The 22,312-nt window shown below is 46.7% G+C and overlaps 4 protein-coding genes across 4 annotated transcripts; 1 reads left to right on the top strand and 3 right to left on the bottom strand.

Moving 5' to 3' along the window:
* Positions 1-6,910: 6,910 nt before the first annotated feature.
* Positions 6,911-7,180, bottom strand: N7471_013858 (uncharacterized protein; the record flags this gene model as incomplete). The annotated part of the gene is made up of 1 exon (XM_057286576.1): positions 6,911-7,180. One exon carries the CDS (start codon positions 7,178-7,180, stop codon positions 6,911-6,913), a length of 270 nt encoding a protein of 89 aa, XP_057129055.1.
* Positions 7,181-14,565: 7,385 nt separating this feature from the next.
* Positions 14,566-15,479, top strand: N7471_013857 (uncharacterized protein; the record flags this gene model as incomplete). Its single annotated transcript, XM_057286575.1, has 2 exons — positions 14,566-15,139; positions 15,160-15,479. The coding sequence occupies 2 exons, from the start codon at positions 14,566-14,568 to the stop codon at positions 15,477-15,479; spliced, it is 894 nt and encodes a 297-aa protein (XP_057129054.1).
* Positions 15,480-16,990: 1,511 nt separating this feature from the next.
* N7471_013856 (uncharacterized protein) lies at positions 16,991-17,526 on the bottom strand (the record flags this gene model as incomplete). The annotated part of the gene is made up of 3 exons (XM_057286574.1): positions 16,991-17,044; positions 17,102-17,335; positions 17,398-17,526. The coding sequence occupies 3 exons, from the start codon at positions 17,524-17,526 to the stop codon at positions 16,991-16,993; spliced, it is 417 nt and encodes a 138-aa protein (XP_057129053.1).
* Positions 17,527-20,184: 2,658 nt separating this feature from the next.
* On the bottom strand, positions 20,185-20,607 carry N7471_013855 (uncharacterized protein; the record flags this gene model as incomplete). The annotated part of the gene is made up of 1 exon (XM_057286573.1): positions 20,185-20,607. One exon carries the CDS (start codon positions 20,605-20,607, stop codon positions 20,185-20,187), a length of 423 nt encoding a protein of 140 aa, XP_057129052.1.
* Between the last annotated feature and the right edge of the window lie 1,705 nt (positions 20,608-22,312).

The raw sequence follows: 22,312 nt of genomic DNA, 5'->3' as shown, positions 1-22,312 counted from the left end.
GATCAACAATCACATTATACCTCATATCTGTTGATTGATTTTAGCCTAATGCTCGCTAATTTTAGGATTTTATAGGAATTTTTAATTCCCAATCTGGCGACTAACTCTCCCGGAATCCAGAGCCCTTCAAGACGTCCGTTCTTCAAATTTTTACCTCCTGAAATTTGAGGTATGCTTGTGCTGTCGGAACGTGGTCGTTAGTTAGGACTAGTACGGGCATAGCCAATTGAGTACTTAAGAGAGTGTTTTCTATATGTCGAATACTAATATTGAATACATGGTGGAAACAAGGTATAATACCCATAAAATCATGTGACAACTGGTACCAAGCATACCATACAAAAGCCATGGCTCGTTTCATTTCTCAAGCATCCAGCCTCCCGACGTCAATCCCCTTCATAATCGGATGGTATGCCATGGTTACCGGCCAAGCCGTCGTACTCTACTCGCGTCTGAATCTCGTTGTCTCCGACGTGAGAAAGGTACGATGGGCCTATGGATGATCATTACCAACGCTTGCGTGCTACATATTCCGATGACCGTCCTTTTTTTCGGCCTCAGCAACGGCGACGCACGCTTCGCTCGCCCTGCCGCGATCTTCGACCGAATCCAATTGACGGGCTTCTGCATACAAGATTTCGTCATCTGCGGCATTTACATATACGAAGCAGTGCGTACATTGAAGTCTATCATTGAAGTCCGCGGTCGCGACGGCCGCAACGCGATCATCCATCTACTTTGTATCAATACCATTGTCGTCATCCTGAACGTTCTGCTCCTCCTCACGGAGTACAAGCTGCACTACATTCAAGTGAGCTTCAAGACGGTGGTGTACAGCATAAAGCTGAAATTGGAGGTCTCCGTGCTCAACCGCTTCCAGTCGCTGGTGAACGGTCCCCTCTCCCTCCGTCCGTATGGAACCGAGGAGCAGCGTCAGTCAAGCGATAAGAATCTCGTGGACATCAGTTTTCCAAGTTCAGTTGTTGCACCGGAGGTGACAGTGCAACCTGTAGTTGCCCAAACGGAGATACCACATCTTTCCTTGCGGCCAAGCTGCACCCACGGATACCACGGACCGCTACGCGAGTCGTCAAGCGAAAACATCAAATCGCCTGGAGACGCTTCTCCTACGCGATCACTCTCCGAGGGTCACCCAAGCACCTCTTCAACTGAATCCTCCGATTCCCTGCCTACGCTAGACCTGAGTCTATCGAGATTCTCGCTAAAGTTCGATGTCTAAGTAACGCGCCAAGGAAGAGCTGCTCGGCAGCGGAGCAGCGGGCTTGCGGCTTCATGGCGGGCAGCTATGATCGGGTACCGCTGGGCTAGCTAGCGACTGCTCGGCCACGACGCTTGACTTGGCAATAGTCTAGATGGTGTAATTGGTGAATATTCTTGGAGGGAATGCGACTCTGCGCTTTCTAACTGAATATGGTCGACATCGATATGTCGGCGCGATAGGTCAATGAAAGACTCGGAGACTAGGATATAATAAAAGGTAAATATAAAGGATAGTCAAAAAGGTACAAGGAATATGTCATTAAACAAGTCTTGTACTATTAGCACCAATATTTGCCGTCAAACAATGTTTGGCACAATCCCTTCCTGTTTCAGCCTACTGGAGGTATCCTGGTCAAGCAGCCAGGCCACGGCCCTGCAATTCTGTCTACTACGGGTACCCTGGGATATGGGAATGGGTACCAATAGGTTAAATAAAGACAGTTTTATATGGTTAGGCGTAGCGAATACCAAAATCTGAGGAGTACATACCACTGATTCCTAGAGCGTTTTTTTCTTTGAGACGGCGAATCCATTGCATGTCCCTTTAGTCAACATGATTTTCATATAAAACAATGCGATGGACTAATTTTACCATAAATCTTTGCAGCACATGTACATGAAGCATCAGAACTTGGTCGACGGAGGAATTGTAGCTGAGATGTCTAGAGAAACATGCGCTATCATGAGACCCATCCCGGCTCTCAGTCACTTCCCAAGTGAAGCTAGAGCACGACAGAAGTCCGTGAGAGTTTAAGCCTTTCCTCGGAGAGATAACAGAAAAACAGCTTTGGAAGCCGTCGAGGTTGCAAGGTTGTCGACGAAAACTTTCAGGAGGCGCCTTGTACGTAGAATCATCCAATTGAAGGTGAAACTTGTTGACAGAGTTCTACGGCTTGGACTCTGGGTCATCTAAAGACCTTTGGATTGGTGTAGGATGACAAGACCTCTTGGAATCAAGTTAATACCTTGCTTGCGGCGAAATGGATAATCCAGAGGAACTTACTAATTGGTTTTGGGAAAGAGGCCAATCTTTTGAGTTTGAAGTCAGAACGAAGATCTTCCCGGATTTTTTCATCCGAAGAACGAGATGGATGTCGGCATCGCATTCAGAGCAATACTCAGAGGCCTTTTTAAAAGGGTGTTTCTTCTCCTGCGCGCTTTTTGATTGACTGCGTCGGCTAGGTTAGTTTTCAGCCTTGGCTGAACGACCATATTGAGATTCTTTGCTGGTTCTGACCGACAGCGGACAAGCAGTAGGAGGATCAAATCAAGGAGGAATCGAACGGACAACTAATTTTTGAGATTGGTAGTAAGTTAGTGACTTGATAGATAAATGGTAGTCCATAGCGAGCCCTGCATTTGTGACAAAGGGAACTCAACACAATGGCAGTAGGTGGGTAGCGTTGGCATTGTTAGAGAAAGCCAGAGCATAAAATCCATCGTTGAACTCATGGCAGATCATACAAGAACTGGTGAATCGTCGCAACTCAGTTGAACGGGGACCTCCACTTCACTTTAGGCAATGTGAGAACCTTTTATTACAATGATGGGCTCACCACTTGTTCCAGTCAACCGGTACAACCACGCGTCTCAAAAACCAAATGTCGCCTTCTTATCTGCTGCGGCGCACTTTGAGCCGAAAGGACAGCAGAACTAGGCTGCACTGTGCTTTTGTGATGGACTCAAATATCCGCGGCAGGCTCATCAGTTCAGGCGTCCTTCCAATTCATGTGCGCAGCGGAGATATATAAAGGTGCTGCCAATCCTAATATACCCTTCAGCTACATGATACTGAAACCACCTTTCATCACAGAAGACTATCTCGCCTCCTGCTATGATACTCGCGAAATGGTGGCTGCTTGCAGGCAGCTGCATTTTCGCCAATCTATGCGCACTTGAGAATGACTTCTCCCGAGCCCTACAGACCTAGTAGGAAAAGACTTGATAACTTGCCACTTGCCTTGTCACTTGCCTCGCCACTTGCCTCGCCACTTGCTACAGATGGTAGTGACTTTCCTTGCAAAATATCACCAGGTGACTTTCACGTTCCAACAGAAGAAACCATTTATTGGACTGGGCACAACAATACCATCAAGCTCCTGGGCAGCAGGACCCATGGTGGAGGGTCTTGCCAGGTGAGCCTCACCAGTGATCGCGAGCTGACAAAGAGTTCGGAATGGAAAGTCATCAAGTCCTACGAAGGGGGATGCCCTGCAAAAGTACCCGGGAATCTTGATGGGAGTGCCGAGTCGGACCATTCTCTCCAACTCCACTTCGCGATCCCTAAGGGTATTGCACCCGGGAAATACACCTTGGCGTGGACATGGTTCAATCGTGTCGGCAATCGTGAGATGTATATGAACTGCGCACCCATCAGTGTGGCTAATGACTCAATGTCAAAATCGTCCGAAAACACGCCCAAACAATCGCTGGCTTTTCCTCCTATGTTCATCGCCAACGTGAATGGTTGCATTACCCGAGAAAATGTAGACATTCGCTTCCCCTGGCCTGGAAGCGTTGTTGAATATAATGGCGACAGCAAATATCGTCCGCAAGAAGGCGAACCGGTATGCACCGGAAATCCTACATTTGGTCCCATTCCAGTCACCGATACAGTCGACACCAGGGAGAATGATTCCACTACTGGAAGTTCCAACTCGATGTCCTGTTCGTGTGGCTGCCAGGGTGATTAAACTCGTATACATATCTGAACGTGAAATGGGGTCCTGCAGCCCTAAGGTACATATAATGGAGCGTTCAGACTCATCTGGCTCAATCAAGATTCCCTGCAAAGCGACAATCCCCACAAGTAACTACCGTCGTAATCCTAATCTACATTGTTCCACTTATCTTTATTGATTATTGAAAGTTGGTCTTGATATTCTAGTTCCAGCAAGGGACCGTGCGAAATTATGACAGTATTTTGCCCAGCTGGTATGTATGATCATGTCCAAAAAAGAAACAGAAGCACCGCAGTCCTTGTGTTACATACAGTAAAGTCTAATCCCAATAGGCGAAAAACGAACGTAACGAAACTGAAAATACTGGTGGCTCATATAAGTATCAATTGATTATAACAACAGGTCACAAGTTGAGTGTAGTCGAGGAGCTAGCCCGAATCTACTATAAGGGTTTCGGTTGAAAAAGCGTTTGTGAACTACCACCGGCGGAACCATGCTTCTTCATATATCAAACTACCGCTTCTGGCTTTCCTTATATACCAATCATATAGTGTCCGAACAGCAAAGATGAAATATAGGATCGCGAGATCTTTCTCGACTTGGTAGGCATCCAAGCAAAGAGCCAAGTGAAAACCAATGAGTTGGACCTTCAGCAACGAGCATAGTAAGATTTGATACCATGATAGGCAGTCTTGTTGGCTACCCTGACCAACAATTTCAACTCTCCTTCACATGAACCTCGTGTAAACATCTCATTCTGTCACATTAGCCGAGAACATGATGAGACGGAATGAACTTACCTGCAATATTTCCTCGACGGAGATACTTTCCAGTTGGCAAGGCAAGTTTTGAATCTCCGTTTCCCACTCGTAGGTACGATTCTTCAACATCAATTTGGTGACAACATCAGCTAGAGCGCATAATTTCATCGTCGCAGGATTCATTTCCGACTCTTTAATGTCGCAGCTATTCTCGACGCCCACTATTGAATGTTAGTTTTTTATCTATTTTCACCATATCAGCGGATACCTCACTAATCTTGACATCACCAGACTGCGTAAGCAGGATTGTTTCCTGGCCTAGGGTAGCGAGTGCTCTGCCGAGCCCGCGCAGATATTGGACTCCTTCTAATACCTATTCTAATTTAGTTTCGAGTGCACCTGCAAGGTGATTATATTTGACTCACCGGCTTGACAATTCCAACGAGTTCGTCGGTGGTGATCGAGCAGCTGGAGGCTAAAATGTGGCTGACTGACACCTCTGTTGGCTCCCAGATCAACGTGCACGATGCGTCATGATGGTAAACTTCGAGCAAGTTCAAGAAGCTTGGATGAGAAATTCCTTCCATCAGTTCTTAGAAACCTGTGGTGGGAGAGAACTGTTGTTCAAGTCGTTGGATATGCACCAATATTCCTCTTTTCGTCTTGTGTCGGGCAAATATCAAAGAGCGATCTTGCGATGATCCAGCAGCAGGCTCGAAAATATCCCATGGGTTCTGGTTCAGTTGTGGGATGCTTGCATTTGGGCCACCCGGGCGTGGCTTCGTTGAACCGGGGGCGATTGCGGCGGTGGTCATTGTCTGGATCGTCGAAGGTTGGATACCCGGAGAGGCAGTTGATTTTGAACTCAGCTGCTCATGACAGAAAGCCGATTCATCCAGCCACATAGTAGGGGGTCGGCTGGGTTTGACCTGATTGCCTTTCATAATGCTGTATGGGCTTTGCGGTGTCAAAAGGCACAGTGACGATTCTCAAGGGGACTAAGACTTTTTATAACTCCAAGGATTTCTTCAACGCATACTTTTCGTCCTCGCAACGACAGTCTCTCAATAGCGACATAATAACATTAGATCTTCGCGACTATGATGGTGAAATGCCGCAATTATAGCAGGTTACGGTGAACACCCTTTGATTTGGGCCTCCGTTACCGTTGGTTGATGCTTGAGAGATGCGGTACCGTCATCTTACATCAGAAGGTAGTCCATGATGTCCAATCTATCTCGACACGCCTACTTTCAGCATGTTATGAGGTTCTCTCCTTGAATCTCCATTTTTTCTTTTGCTAGGGGTTGCCTTAATTGAGGTCAAATCAACCAGAAATTGATCTGTCTCTTAGGGATATAGACGGATATCTTGAGCCGGCCCTATTTTGCTCTTTCTACACTATTTGCGGGGACATGCTGTAACACTTCCACTAGCTTCACGCTACAAGCCCCTTTATGCCTCATTCCGAAATCACTCACAGTTCTTCACTTCCTCGCACGGAGCAGCGCTCTGAACAAACACGAAAATCACCACGATAAAAAATGGGAATCAAAAAAAGGTTAATGGACTTGACTAGTCGCGGAGAAATTCGACGCACTCGGGCAATAAAGTGACTCAGTGGAGCCACCATAGCAAAGACCACACTGGCAATTCTAGGATCGATGCGACATGGGAGTTTCTTGGCTGTCAGTCAAATTCTTTCGTCCTCACCTACATAGTATGGGGAGGTAGATCTTCCATTTTAGAAAAGTCACCGATGATAGTATTGAATTTCAATGTTTTGAGGTGTAGACTACTCTGTGATGAAAATCCAGTAATATGGCATAAAGACTGGCAGTATGTTCCCAATTAGAAGCTGAGATTTAGCGACGAGAGCCTCATTGACTCTGAGCTCATGCGGAACCAATTCAGGATGAAAAGATTGATTGATTGATTGAAGAGAATAACCATGCGATCCAGGGTAGGTTGAAATACCCCTCAAATGTGCTGATTCTCGGTGGTTAGAACACCGGGATTGCCAATCTGACTTTATTTACCATACAACATTCAAAGAATATAGTGGGTTCTGGTGTAACCAATCCTTTTTTCAGATTATGTGACAAGGTATCCGTTTCTTCAATCGCAGCAACGATACTCACCGCTACGGCTCTATTCTGCAGAGGATGTTGAACAACTGAACATGCATCATAAACTTTCATCAGTCATTTTGATTGCTAGTAGGAGCAGATAGCATAAAGCCAGCCATCGAGTGGTCGATGACCATGCCACATTTCCAGATCCTTCAACCGGTATGGTAGGTTCGAGTCGTGTAGGGGCAGGAATGTGAGCTGCTGTGACAGCCTCCACCGTACTCCCAGTTGGCAGCGTGAATGTTGGAATTATCAAAGTTAACGGCACGGCGGCATTGTTCCAGGCGAGCGTTGCGGTTGTCTTCACGCTTTGAGCGGTCGCCATTTTGTCTCCGACACATGGGCCGGTAATAGTGTGGCTCGTAATCATATCACATGCAAAGCCCTCGATACTTGAAATCATCAGCTTATAAACATAGCAATGTAGTAGATTTGATCAAGCTAACTTACTGGTTTCGTGCCTGAGGCACTGGTCTCGAAGTCTCGATAGCTGTTAAAACTTTAGTAGGCATGACATTGAACCAGGTTAGATTTTATCCACCTATCCGAAGACACGGGCTTCCTGGCTATGTCCTGCCCACACTATTAGAGATGTCGCGAGGGAATGTGGTTTGTGTAGTATCAAGCTCTTACCGTAACCACAGGCAAAACCAGACTAGTATCCAAAGGGTAGCGTGTTTCGGGTGACCAGTGTGAAGGATGTAGGACTCCAAGGTATTCGAACAGAAAGGAGGGGCTCACAAAGGTGGTTGGCTTCATATATATGTTTTTTTTATAAGTCACTGTTATAATGATGCCCTAGCCTCTATACTAAATTGCGGGAGGCACTAGGATCACCAAATTACTCGAAAACATCAACCTTAGCTGATAAGTAGCTTCAACTGTATTCACATCATGCGCCATAGTATCAACGGTTAGCCAAATCGTTTAGCCGCATAAGTTTTCTCACCAATGTCATTTCGGTTAGACCTCGTCGAGGGCTTCTAGGGGTTACAGGATTTGTTGCGCTCATTAAGTACTATTGTTTAGAGCTTAGTCTGCTCGCACCATACCACTCTGTCAGAACAAGCTAAAACTGTATGGACTAGTATGCGTTTAGGACGAATGAGATCAAGCGGAACCAATTCAGGATAAAAAGAATGATTGATTAATTAGAAAACATGCGGTCGAGGGCAGGTTGAAATACCCTCGGAAAGTGACCATACTCGGTGGTTATTATACCGAGATTGCCATTTGAAATAGTTTACCATACAAAACATAAGGAAATGTGGGTTCCTGGGTAACCAATCGCTTGCTAGTGGTAAGATACCACTCCATGCTCTTGTAGCATGTGTATGATAGTTGTATTGTTATAGAGTTCTGTGGGTCATGACCCAGTATTATAGATACAGGTCTAACCCTAATGCATGAGTAGTGCGTATCAGGGTGACAGGACAATACCATCAGTACAGGGGATCCAACACTCCCACTCAGCCTGACTACGCGCTACTCGTCAAATAGACAGGATCTCCCACTCGTAGTCTGGCTTCCCTTGCGAGCCTCATTAAAAACCTTGATCGTGTGAAAAACATCTCTCATCGAGAGTAAAATCACCGGTCTCAGGACAAAAAGAGTGCTCGCCCTCAGGCAAATCCTTTCCGTAGGCCCATTGATGAAATATGTTTCTCATGCAGTTCACGAGGAAGGGCCTTGGTCAGAATATCTGCCGTCATTTCACTTGTACGAATGTATTCAAGTCGAAGAATGCCGTTGGAAAGTGCTTCTCGTGTGATATGGTATCTGATGTCGATGTGTTTTGATCGAGGGGAAATGTCTTGGCCTGACTGTGCTGTTGTGATCGCACTTTGGTTGTCGGCATAAAGGGTCGTTGGATGAGTCGGATGGCAGTCCGGATGAATATCTGCAATCAAGCGACGAAGATAGCTTGTTTCATAGGTCGCATTTGCCATTGCGATGTATTCGGCTTGATGAGTGGATCGAGCAATAAGTGATTGTTGTTTCGATTGCCAATGAACGCAGGCGCCGTTGAGGAGGAACACATATCCACTTGTCGATCTTCGATTGTCCACGTCCGCAGCGAAGTCGGAATCGGTGTAACCGTACAGCTCGGTGTCTCTTCCGCCGTAGACTAGACCCATTTCGCTTGTGTATTTAACATATCGCAGAGCATGCTTTGCAGCTTCCATGTGCTTGGTAGTTGGCTTTGCATTGAATTTAGAGAGACGTGACAGCGTGAATGCAAGATCTGGACGAGTTGCCGTCATGAGATACATGAGACCTCCCACTATGGCTTGGTACTGTTTTGTGTCGTCGTGTTCTAGAAGCTTGTCGTGGTCCCGAGCTTCATGAAGATCGGTTTTGATGGAGAGTGGTGTCATGATGCCGTGACTGCTTGACATGTTGAAACGCTCCAATAGCTTGTCAATATAACGCTTTTGATGAATTCGAATTCGATGAGGATCTCGTTCGATCTGCATGCCCAGAAAGAGGGACACTTTTCCAAGGTCTTTCATGTGATACAGTTTCATGAGATCCTGTTTGATCTGCGAGACGTGTTCTTGTGGACCAGCAAGAAGAATGTCATCAACGTAGAGAAGTAAAATGCACTGAACGTGCGTGGAAACATAAATGTTGGGATCCTCGGTCGACCGACGGAATCCAAGAGTCATCAGCTTCTTGTGTATATCAGAGTACCATTCATAAGGGGATTGTTTCAAACCGTAGAGCGTCCGACGCAGACGCAGAGCTTTTTCAGCTTCAATTTCCATGCCTTCTGGCGGCTCCATGTATATCTCCTCTGACAAGTGAGGATTCAAGAAAGCAGTGATCACGTCAAGCTGCTCTATCTCCCACTGAAACCAGGCAGCGAGGGCCAACAGGAGCCTCACGGATGTCAACCTTGCAACAGGTGCGTATGTCTCTCGATAATGTATTCCATATTCTTGCTCAAAGCCTTTTGCAACCAGGCGAGCTTTATAATGCATGTCCCCTTGCGCATTGTACTTTGTCTTGAACACCCATTTGCAGCCAATCGCAGTCTTATCCAAGGGCAAGGGGATAATTTCATATGTTTGATTCTTTTGGTGCGCGGAAAACTCATCGCGTATGGCACGAGACCAATTGACGGGATCCACCTGCATCGCAGTGTGAAAATCCAGTGGATCGCCTGCTACGTCCACTCGGAGCCTACCAGCTGGCTTTTTCACTGAGCGCGGCTCCGCGCCGCCCTTAGATAGATCCTCCCTACTCCGCTGAGCGGCAAGAGCAGTTGCGCGTGGAGGTATGATGGGGTCATTTAAATGATAGTCATGTGGTGGCTCAATCCCACAGATCCTGAAATTCAGCAGTTCCGGTTCTTGTTCAATGACGTCAATGTGAAGGTTTCGGAAACTGGCTTGCACAATATTGGCCACAGCACGTGGACTTTCAACTTGCCAGGATGGATGGCATTGCAGGGTTTGAGATTCAACAGGGATTCCTGGAAATTGTTCTTCATCAAATATCACTTGACCAGAATTAAACGTTCGCTTTATTTCAATGTCATATACCTTCCAAACCTTTGTGGTGTTATGAATGTAGCCCATGAACAGGGATCTTCTTGTACGTGATTGCCACGTTGAACGCTTCGCGGGTGGAACAAGAACGTAGGCCAAGCAGCCAAAGGGCTTGAGATGATCATACCTAGGGGTCAAATTTGGGTAAAGGCCAATCAGCGGTACCTTACCATTGAATGCATGGGAGGGGGATAAATTGCGTGTGTACGTGGCAGTCGCCACCGCTTCGCCCCAGAATTCTTCGCGATTTTGCAGGTTCGCTCCTGCAAGCATAGTCCTCGCCATCTCTTTGAGTGTTCGAATTGTTCTTTCGCTCACGCCGTTCATGTGTGGAGTATTTGGAGGGCTGAATTCGTGTTGAATGCCTTCGCTGATCATATAGTCGTGCCAATACTGATTGGCAAATTCTCCAGTGCCGTTGTCAGTGCGGATTCTGCGCACGGTCGCACCGAACTGAGTCTTGATCCAGGTGTGATAGGCACGAAAGGCTTCAATGGTTTCGGTCATGCTTTTGCCCTTCAGAAAGTAGGTGTGGGTGTATCGTGAGAAATCGTCCACAAAAACAAGAAAGTATCGATATCCGCCTAAAGATGTAGGCAGCAAACCACTGAGGTCAGAGTGGATGAATTCAAATGGCTTCGTGGCTCTTTCTTGAGGGTTTCGGTTAAACACGGCGTGCTGCTTTCCAGCTATGCACGAGGCACATCGAGATGATTGTTTTGGCAGTTGGATTCGGGTAATCTTTGACACGTCTTTAAGGTTGAGGTGTCCAAGCCGTTGGTGCCAGATTGTGATCGGATGGTAATTGTTGAATTTGGCATTGAAAGCAGATGCGGGTAGGTTAAGTTGATAGAGATTCGATCGAATTTGGCTTGCGGTGGCAAGAAGCCTTCCGTCGCGTCGTATCTTGCATTGGCCACCAGCAAAGATGACTTCTAGTCCCATGTCGTCCAAGGCACGCACGGATATCAGGTTGGTGTTGAGCTGAGGTACCCACCAGACTTCCTTCAGATCAATGGAAGCCAAGTTTGTCCGAACGTGAAGGATGCCACTTCCGAGTGCTTTCACGTACGATCCGTCGCCAATCGTGACCTGACGTGGTTGGTGAAATCGTTTGAAGTGCGTGAGGTTCGACTTTGTGTGAGTCATTGTATGACTGGCTCCAGAATCGAGTATCCATTCATTTGTGGATGATGTACCATGGCTTGCCATATGAGCAAACCCGTCTTCCATATAGTTCGTATCGGATCGGGATGGTGGTTGAGTTGGGTTTGCTGATGTAGTCGCTCCATCCTCTGCCGTGTAATTTGTGCCGCGAGGTATTCGGGATAGCCGTGCTTGGTTTTGTTTGTCTTCCTCTTCACGTCGTTGAAGTTCCCAGCACTTTGACTTAGTGTGACCTCTTCGTCCACAGTGGTAGCAGTATACCGTCTGCCGAGGATTTTCGACTCGATGTTCTCGACGGTATGACTCAGAGGGTCTGTATCGATAACCTCTTCCTCGTCGTAATTGGAATGGTCTTCGAGGCCGGGTTTGAGTAATTAGGGCTGATCCAGAGCCATTCGCAGCTCCGACCGGTAATTGATTTTCAAAGTCGAGGAGTTGCTGTAGAGCAGTCTGGTAGTCGAGATTGGGAATTCGTTGAATGTGAGAGACTGTGATTTCGAAACGTTTGGGAAGTGTACTGAGCAATTTGGCAATTCTCTCTAGATCGGACAGCTCTGATCCAGTTCCGATCAGGCGTTGGTTGTAGGTATCGAGACGAGCGGACCATGTTTGAATCGTGTCGTTTTCTTTGAATGTTTCGCTCCCAAGTTGTTGCCGTACAGCCCAGATATTGTAGTTGTTTCTTCCTCCTAGTCGCCGTTCCAGTTCCAGCCACATGGCTCGGGGGTCTCGACGGACAGCTGCGACGATGCTGTGGAAGTCGCTGTGGACATGATTCCAGATCCATTGTATCGCCTTTTCTCGAGCTTGTCGGTAGTCTTTGACATTCTGGCTATAGTTTGTGACTTCGGCTGCTCGTGTTGTGGAGGGGACTTCTGGAACAGGCTCGGTGCCTTCGACGATGCCTAGTGCGCCCAGGCCGGTGAGTTGAACTTCGGCGTCCAATCTCCAAGAATGATAGTTCGTTCGAATGAGTTTTGGATGTCCTGATTCACTATCCATGATGAGCAAAGAGGGCTCATAACCTCTTGTAGCATGTGTATGATAGTTGTATTGTTATAGAGTTCTGTGGGTCATGACCCAGTATTATAGATACAGGTCTAACCCTAATGCATGAGTAGTGCGTATCAGGGTGACAGGACAATACCATCAGTACAGGGGATCCAACACATGCTCTGACATGAATCAATACATACACGACGCTGAAACAGCGGCGCTGTCACAAAATTTGTGGTGTCTTTAGACAGTTTTGGTGTTCTTGATTCCTTAGCACGCTTTTTTCTATCCAAGCCGGAGCAACACGTGCAAAGGCCATTGATCCTGGATGTCGCTTGCAGGTTAGTGAAGCCGAACGTCTGGATCACTTTCTGACTGATCTCCTCGTCTAAGATATCACGCGCAAGCGGCTTTTTCCAGGAAATGGCCGAGCTCTCTACGTCTCCTACGTCGCCTGAAATTTCTATGGCGCAGAATTGAAACAATGAAACTGATATCTCTGTCATGTAGACTTCCGCACCGGCCCAAAAGCTCAAGGCCCAACCCGACCCCAACCCGCAGATGGGCATGATTTTGGGCCCGGTCCTCGAGCCTACCGATAGGCCATGGGCCGAAAACAATACAAACATGCCAATTCTTGGCATTTGCATAAGTAACGCAGATTTTCCAGTATCTTTAAGTATTCCAATCACCACTTAACCCCCCATTGACTTGATGCGTGTCAGAGCGGAATCGCAATATGAGAAATTGCACCCTTGTGTGAAGCTTGAGCGAGACCCTACACCAACCAACCTTGAACTGGTTCTCTGACAATTGACTAAATCGACTGATTGATGAGACTGATGGGATTCACTAATAAGATCGATTGATAAGATATCAAGTGAGGTTAAACTATCTACAAGCTAATATTGCTGTCTCTTTATAGTAGTCGCGTAATTTCGCATGGCTAGCCTCGAGAGAGCTAAAGCACCTGTTTCTTCCAACTAATACGCTTCCGTTGTAACTGTATCTTTGATCGTTCAATATGTTCAAAGAGTCTGTTATAGATTAGGAAGACAAGATGCGATGTCACGTCTCGAGTCTTGGAAAGGTCGAGAGTATATGATGGTTAGCCACAATATTTAATGTGTCATTGCACTCAGTTTACTAGTGGTGGTTTAAGATCGGATTTGGCATGTGGATGGGCTTTATCCCTCTGGATTGAGATTTCACTCGGCTGCTGGTCCGTTGAGTTCTTTGGGGCATCCATCTATCCACGGGCAAATAACCATTGTTGAACAATTTGCTTTCTACCTGGTGCTGGTCCCTCTTATATACTACCATTTTGTAAACAGATGATTCCATATCCTTCCGGTGGTGGGACGAATCGTTCAACGCAATCGGAAATGTGACTGGTGTTGACGGCTGTTTGTTTTTGGCGAACTGTTGGACATCCCTATCTCCATTTTGATAATAATTCTTGTATTGATTCAACCATATTTGAGTAGCCAGACTTGGTATGCAGGAGTTGAAGGAAGGGTCATTAACGGTTGTTGAAAGTCCGTATAAATGTCGTTTCAAGTTCTGGCGCTCGTCACGCCTTGTTTGAGATTGTGGGCGGCGATAACGCCCCGTGTTGAACTAAACCTCGCAGATGCCTGGTCACTGTTTAATCAATGGGCTTTCCGTCTATCAACTCCCTATATTTGTCAACAAATCTATCAAGGAGTAATCTAACGCAAAAATAGCAGGTTTCCGTTATTCAACGCTGTCCGTGGGATGGGGAACATTAACTTGGCGACACTATTCACTCTATGGGATGAAAGCGTGGCCGCAAGTTTGATACCACTGAGTCGATTATGTTTACCTCGCCTAGCTAGCCAATACTCCTCGAATACTTCTAGCCGACATCCCATGCTTGCACCCAGACTGATTAAGCGTGGCATCCGGACAACACATCTATAGTGCTGTGTAGAACTTGCCGCTTGTTACTTTCTTCTTCTGTTGCAAAAAAATGTCTGCAAATATGGTATTTACGGGTGGAAGTCCACACATAGAACAGCAAATCACACTATCCTCGCAAATAGGTGGAGAAAATAATCTGGCATTCTCAAATGGCATACAAATACCTTGCCATGATCGCGCCGAACAAAAGGCAATCGAAGATCCTGACCCTGTCGAGTGGGCTGGCATGGAATTTTACCAAAACCATGGGGGGCTAGCTAGTTGTCAGGCCTTGCCTCACTCGGGGCCAAAGCACCAAGGCGGTTGTGGCGGTCACTATCATGGGCAAACAGGTTGCTCGATTGATCCAGGTTCCATCCATTACGGATCGCGACCTGTGGTTTGTTGGCTCGGATGTCTTCCTACCTCAGTGTCATTCAACCACCTCCTGCTAGGGCCACCTCTTGGCGACTTTGACTATACGCCGAGTTTCTTCAAAACTTGCCTTTTCCCAAGCCAAGTGAACATCAACGCTCCCTACCCACAGCCGCTTGAGGAACTGCGGCACAACAGCCAGAATGATGTTGCTGGACCATGCCAAGCCTTCGGACAGCCTGGCAATCTATTGTATAGCTCGCAGGATCGTCCAATTTGAGCCTTGGAGGTTCCCAAACCAACATCCCTCAACGACAGTTCAAATGCGACGTTCGGGGATGTGAGAGTCATTTCAAACTTCAGAAGACCCTTAATCGTCACCTGGCAAGCCATTCAGGGGAGAGGCCTCATGTTTGCTGGGTACCTAGCTGCCAACGCGGCTTCTTGCGTCGCGATAACCTCAAAGCCCACTATACAACACACGGGAAACGTAGGGGCCGCAATCGATATGTGGCTACCCTGGATAAGACAGCACCTGTCTATAACCCTGAATTCTGTGGGCAGCTAACGCCTGAAGGATGGCCACTGGACTACGTTGGCCAAGATTGACCCTAGTGTTTGAGATGTATGATGGTGCTAAAGTGTCAACTTTTCTATTATCATGGACGAGAAACAACAGGATAGGCTTGGATACAGTTGAAATTTGTTTCACTCTAGGGCTGTTCTTTTTCGTGCTACGAACCTACGGATCCCTCAACCACAGCATACTAGTAACCCCCTATCCGATTTTCTACGAACCGATTCGACATGTGTAGCATTCAGATGAGCAGAGCCAATACAAATAATGCTTACCGAGTTCAAAGCTATTCACATCGTTTGGTAGTCGCAATATCATATGAATCACCATGGAGAACGAGGCCAGCGTGGTCCAGGGTCTCGGATAAAGAATATAGAGGTTAAAGAGCAATACCCAACAGCTGGGCTACGACGAAGCCGACAATGTAATTGTGGCTGCAGGTCACCCACTATCGGTTGTTATCGTGTAATATATACTAGCCACGAATAGCTTTCTGCGAATGGCGGAGCTAGTGACCAGTTGGAGAGATTCCTGATGTGCAAGACAGAATTTACGAGTAGGTCGTCTGATTCGCCGGCTGAGTCCCAGTCTGACGGTATAGAGCGGCCTTGTATGGCCAATTCACCGATAGGTCACTTCTTCAAGGAATATACCAACTTTCAGGTAGATAGTCCTAGGGTGGTGTAGCAAGCTGGCCCCGTGTGGGCGACCAGGGGACACAGTTCATTGTACAAGCTCGATGCGCTTGGAGGAGCTATGCCAGACACGGCTTAAGCCACTCGGGGATCTAGATGTAGATCTTCTGCGTAGGCAATAATCGTCAATATTTGAGAAGAAATAGGTTATATAGCAGTACAACCAGCTCTAGCACTCATGAGATACTGGAAGAGTACGTTAGGAATCAGCGAGCCCTCTTGAGACCGGTGGCAGGCAAGGCATTCTTTTCGGGGCTTAGCAGTGAATAGACGCTGGGTAAGGCCGCTAAGTCAGCGTGTGTCGGACCGTTCTTTGTACTAAACCTTCCATCGATCGTGACAAAGTTCTGTCCAGTGTACATGTCGGCCCGATGTTTTGGACGGGGATACGGGGTACAGATGGGCCCGGTCAGATGGCAAATGCATTTGAGGGTTTACCCTGGAGATGTAGCAGTACGGACCGCTGTGCCCATTGTGTGTGACCCGTGAGGAATATGACTCTCACCATGGTTATCCAGGTCTTGACAGCTTAAAACTGTAAGAGTACCATCTGTTATTTCATACCACATTCTTTTGGCTAACAAAACTACACCCTAATAAAAGCGAAAGAAGCGACAATCTCCCCAGGCTGGAGGCCAGTAGATTCCCTAATGATTTATAGCAATCTCGATTAATCTTCCCCACATCCTGAAACGAAGGCCATCCAAACGTCCGGATTGTCATGAACAGCGGGAAGAGGAAGAATTGCCCCTGTTAGAAAGAATCCTGAGCATTTTAGGTACTTTCAACTGCTTTTGTCTTTTTTGAATGAGAGGGCCGTCGTGTCTGAGAATGTTTATCTCAGTGGGTCAGATCATGACTACGGTGCGGTTCAGAGTCTCCAGGTAGGGGAAAGCCCCTGCCTGTAATCAAGGGTTTAGCAAATAAACGCTAAACCATAGGTGTCAGATTATACTCACTCCGACAAGAGCGACATGGGCAATATTGATCTGCGCATCCCCAGCAGGAATCAAGTTGGGAACTGTGATAGTGAAGTTCTGATAGGGAGGCTGGCTAGCCTCGTAGTACTGAGGATCGAAGTCCCCATGGTAAAGAATAGCACCCATAACCTCACCTGCAGGTCGACAAGCAGTGGATACGCAGGACGAAATTCCAATCATAACAGCAATCTCGGTAGAGCCTGTTAAGGAGTTCTAGTCGACATGTTAGAATAGTTAGACATTTGCAGTTTGAGTCTGTATTAGAGGCAACATACAGGACGCTTAACCTGGATGACCACGTTGCTGCCTTTGGTGAGGTTCTGACCAGCGGTAGGAAGGCCGATGATGGAATTCTGTGCTAAAGAGACACCAGCGAATGCGGCTAGGGAAACAATGGACTTCATGGTGGGAATAGAGTGTAAGACAATGTAGACGGAGTAATATATTGATCAGGGCTGGAGATGGGCAAAACTGCGATAAGAAGAGGCGAATCTACAGGGGGCACCTGTAAGATGCTTATCTCAGGAGGGCTTCAAAGACGGAGCGTGATTTTGCGAGCGTTGAATGTTATACCCGTACTGTGTTCATGATGAGTGTTGTCGTGATTCGCTAAAACTCCGTAAGACTTTTTGGAAGTGAGGGGCGTAAAACTGACCAGGTCATGTTCCCTAATAGTATTGTTATCTCAACGGCTAGAGCCCACAGCACGGGATTCACTAGGTTCCATTTCCTCGCCAAATTTTCCATAGATTTTCTTTTCGGCCGAGGGCTATTATTTCCCTCAATAGAACATCAACTCAAGTCATTTTAATCGCCGTTGACCCCCGGGGAGATGGTGAGGTGGTGAGGTGGTGAGGTGGTGAAGAGAGAAAGTACCGCCGCAGAGCTCAAGGAGTGCATTGGTTTGAAAAAGGTTATCTGTAATTTTACCGTTAGATACGTAAACGTTTGCGGGCAAGAAGAATAACATTTGGATTTTTCCGATATCTATTTGCGTCGTCTCCTAAAGACCAGCGATGGTCTTAGACGAGGCTCATGCAACCACTAGTGGATTTTCGTTGGGTTTGGTGACGGGGTGCCAACGGTTCACGGCCGTTGATGCATCTAACGCATTCGAGAACTTAGCATCTGGCTATAAATCCCCCCTAGTTTGTCCTGACCTTTTGTAATCAGAGAGAAATCTGCTCAGCCTCCAGCTTTCCATCCCTCCCAACCCTCGTTAAATCGCTACTTTATACACCTCTGTATTTTTTCTACAGCGGCTTCGACAGCGAGTTTTCGACGGATATGAATGACTCGGCCAAAAATGGTCTGTATCCGTTCCCTCGATAGCTATTTTGTCCTAACATTATTACACTACGTTTTGGATCCGCCCTTTACGCTATCTAGCATGAATGTTCTGGCATACCGATACCGCCTCCCTGTCTCGCAGTGACCCTGATGATCCGCGGCAGGTTCTTAACAAAGTTGACCTTGCAGGGTTTGAAACTCAAGGGTCTTCCACGACCGAATGCGATTTTTACCCCAATCTCGACAGACTGTCCGGCTTCAAGCGGACGGGTCCAAATCTTCTGTCCATCTCTACTCAAGCTAGCGACATTTCCTCTAGATACCAGCGTTAAGTTTTCCCGCAAGAGGCGCACTGGATAGGGTATGTGTTGTGATATGAGGCTGGTGCAGATCAGGAACAAACCTGCACCATCGGAATTAGCTCCCGATGTGTCTAGATGAAGAAGCAAGTCGATTGGAAATTAACTTGGAGCTTATGCTGTATATATAGCCTCATATATTCCATCTGGAAGATAAATGAATATCATCCCTCTGAACTACAACAGTATGGTTAGCACGGTTTTATCGGACATTTGGCGAGACTATAGGAGAGAAACTGTTCTTCCCGCCTTGGGTTGAAACGGCCTCAGGAATCTTTGTCAGGCACGCGGGCAGCTACTAGACATAATCCCCTGGCACGATGTTGGTGCAATATAGGGGTTAGCTTCCGCTTGCCCCTTACGGCCTCTTATGGAACCTCTACAATATTCGAGTCAATCGATCCTTCCTCCGCTAGCTACGCTGGAGAAGTCTGTATTCGACTAATATTGTGACAGACAGATGCTGAAGCCCAGCAAAACATGTGACCGACAATCACAATGATGACGGAATCGGCATTACAGATGTCCCGTCTGCGTCCGACGCACTTGGCTGATTCTGTCTACCAAAGATGGTAATATGACCTAATGTGAGCCTCGTGAGATCAGTTCGCCATGTTCGGCGAAACACTGTCTATAGCATATTTGACCACAAAGCGGCGCTCATCAATCTCCCACCCGCGCGGTACCTTCGCGGCAACTTGTGCACATGGCAGTAGGTTAGCTGGTTATTGGCTGGGTGGCTCTCCACAGGTGCCCGTCATTAGATATTTTGGATTATAAGCATAAACATTACAGCCATACACATAACTTCAAGTTCGCAGAGCTTCATTGGGAAGCACAAGTGAAACTGACACTAATGCAGAAGGTAGATGTCGGTCTTGACCCCGCCTAATCGAGTAGTTCTCGCGCGCTTTTCCGGTTCTGCTGAATGCCTGCGAGAATGTAAAACTCTGGATTCTGTGTCAATGACGGGTCAGTTGCATTCTGGGTGGTGCTATGTTGTCCTGCCTAGTACGACCTACGAGGATGCCTGATGATCTCTACTGAAGTTAACAGCTGCCAAAGGTGGGCATTAAGGAGCCGAAGTCACAGCTAAACTTGCCTTTGGCTTAGCCACAGCATGCGCAGGGCTCCGTGAGCCTGCCTAATATTTGTATGTTTTTATTCATTAAACGCAGTGTCCTCGTCCCCCTCTCGTAAAACCTTTCGTGATCTTTTCTGTTCAGGTGTTAAGTAACGGGAAGCGAGGTTTTCCATATATATCGATCCTCAACAGCGTAGGTCTCCCCAGCCCACTAGTATTAGGGATAAGTTGCCCTTACCTTCTAGATGATGCTCCAGAAATATATATCTGCTGCATCCCACACTCGATGGAGAAGTACGGGCGCACTAATTCTAGCGAAACAAAGATAACTATAAATTGCTTCCTTCCGACCGCACTAAATCGATGTATGGGAGTTTTGATCTTATGGCCTGAGCATTATGGACCAAAGTGGTTTCGGAAGCCACTGCAGACCAGTCACCAGAGGTCAAATGATTGCCGAACATAGCCGTGGACTTTATAACGTCGAGCAGTAATTTGGATGTAATTAAAGTTGTGTCGGGCGTCATTAGCGGGTGCATGTCCCGTGCCTCGTGGTACATGAGCTCCAGCCCAGAACGTATGACGTACTTGACACGTCCGCTTAGCTCCCTATTGCTTTTAAGAGCATCAAATACATAATTGCTCTCCCCTTGGCCCATGAAATTATAAGGTTTGTGGGACTTTTCGAGCTTGCCAGGTGATTGGGGTTCTGGATCGAGGCGCAGTTGAGGTTTATCGCCACTTGAAAACATGGCGACAAACACTAACAAACACACTCACTCTGAGGCTGGGATCATGAATGCCTTTTCAATTTTCTGTTTCGATATGATTTTATCAATCGGACTGAACAAATCAAAAGACAAAGTTTGATTTACAGAGGAAACAACGCTACATTCCAGCAAGTCCCAAGAGCGCCAGTGTGCCGGTATCAACGCTCACCTGTGTATTAACGTTTGGCCAATTCGGTATGTTCTCGTTTAGTTCTGCTAGCGCTTGGCTTACGTAGTAAATGTTTGTGGTCTTCCATATTGTAGCCTTGCTTCTACATGGGGCTCCCTGAGCATGAAATCCGGGATCGGGAAGATCATAATCGTGGCACCGCCTTTTACCACCACCTACCCGGTGTTGGTGGCCCCCACCGGATCCCATATTCTCACCGGATCCCAGATTTTCAATTTTGTATCAACTTCCTACCCATTTTATACCACCCCACGATGTCAGATCAAATTGAAGATATTGAAATGAGAACTCTACAGGCCGCAGAAGCCTATAAGAAAAGCAATAAGCCCAATTTAGCTAAATTGGCGCGGGAATTTGCGGTTCCAATTGATCGACTACGCGGTCGCGTTCACGGTCGGAAGTCCAATTCGACTATTGCTAGCCAAGGCAAGGCATTGAGTTTAATTCAAGAAAAAGCATTGATTTCTTGGATCCAAACCCTACGCCATTCATATACTACAAATAGCCCAGAGCGTATTGAGCGATCTGCAAACCAGCTTTTAAAGACTGCTGGTTCCGACCGGCAGGTTGGCCACAACTGGGTATACCGTTTCATCAAGCGCCTCCCACCAGACATCCCATATATTAGCCTAAAACCTACTGAAAAAGTAAGGTTTGAAAGCGAGAACTATGGTGAATTACTCCTTTGGTTTAATAGTCTTCGAAAGGTTATAGATCAATATGGTTTTCAAAAGAATGAGATCTTCAATTGGGATGAAACTGGCTACCAAATTGGCCAAGGAAAGCGTCAAAAGGTTATTGCTCCATGCGGTGCATATGCAAATCCTACCGGCGGTCAAAATGAGTCTATTACCGGCATTGAATGTATTGCTGCCGATGGTTGGGTTATGCTACCATGGTTCCTACCTAAGGGTAGTAACCATATAGCAGAGTGGTATAAAAATATCACTATCCCAGATTTTCGAATTAAGCCTACACCAAATGGCTGGATCAATAACGAAACTGCATTTCAATGGCTTTGTTCATTTCACGAAGCGTCAATTTCTCGTGTTAATAAAGGCAGGCCAAGGCTTCTTCTTATGGATAATCATGGTTCTCATACTACCATTGAATTTACTACCTTTTGTAAGGAGAAATTCATTATTCCATTTTACTTTCTACCCCATACAACACATCTCTGCCAGCCGCTAGATGGTCAAGCTTTTCAATGCTTAAAACATTACTTTCGTTCCGCCAATAACGAAGTTATGATGTGGGGTGGAAGTGTTACTAGAAAGGAAGACTTTTTCAGGATGATCCACGATATTCGGAAGAAAGCATTTACCAACCGGGTAATTCGATCTTCATTTGAATCTAGGGGTATTTACCCTTTCAATCCAGAGATTGTTCTTACTCCTTTACGCCGGGAAGATGAAGCAGAGGGTGGTATAATACGCATTATTACCCCCTCCCCCCCGCCTGAGATCCTAAGCTCAGTCACCAATTCGCCCCCAGATA

Source organism: Penicillium samsonianum, assembly GCF_028829775.1.
Source record: "Penicillium samsonianum strain IBT 33392 chromosome Unknown utg000010l_segment0_segment0, whole genome shotgun sequence".
NCBI classification, from domain to species: domain Eukaryota; kingdom Fungi; phylum Ascomycota; class Eurotiomycetes; order Eurotiales; family Aspergillaceae; genus Penicillium; species Penicillium samsonianum.
This window is presented reverse-complemented; position numbering and strand designations above follow the sequence as displayed.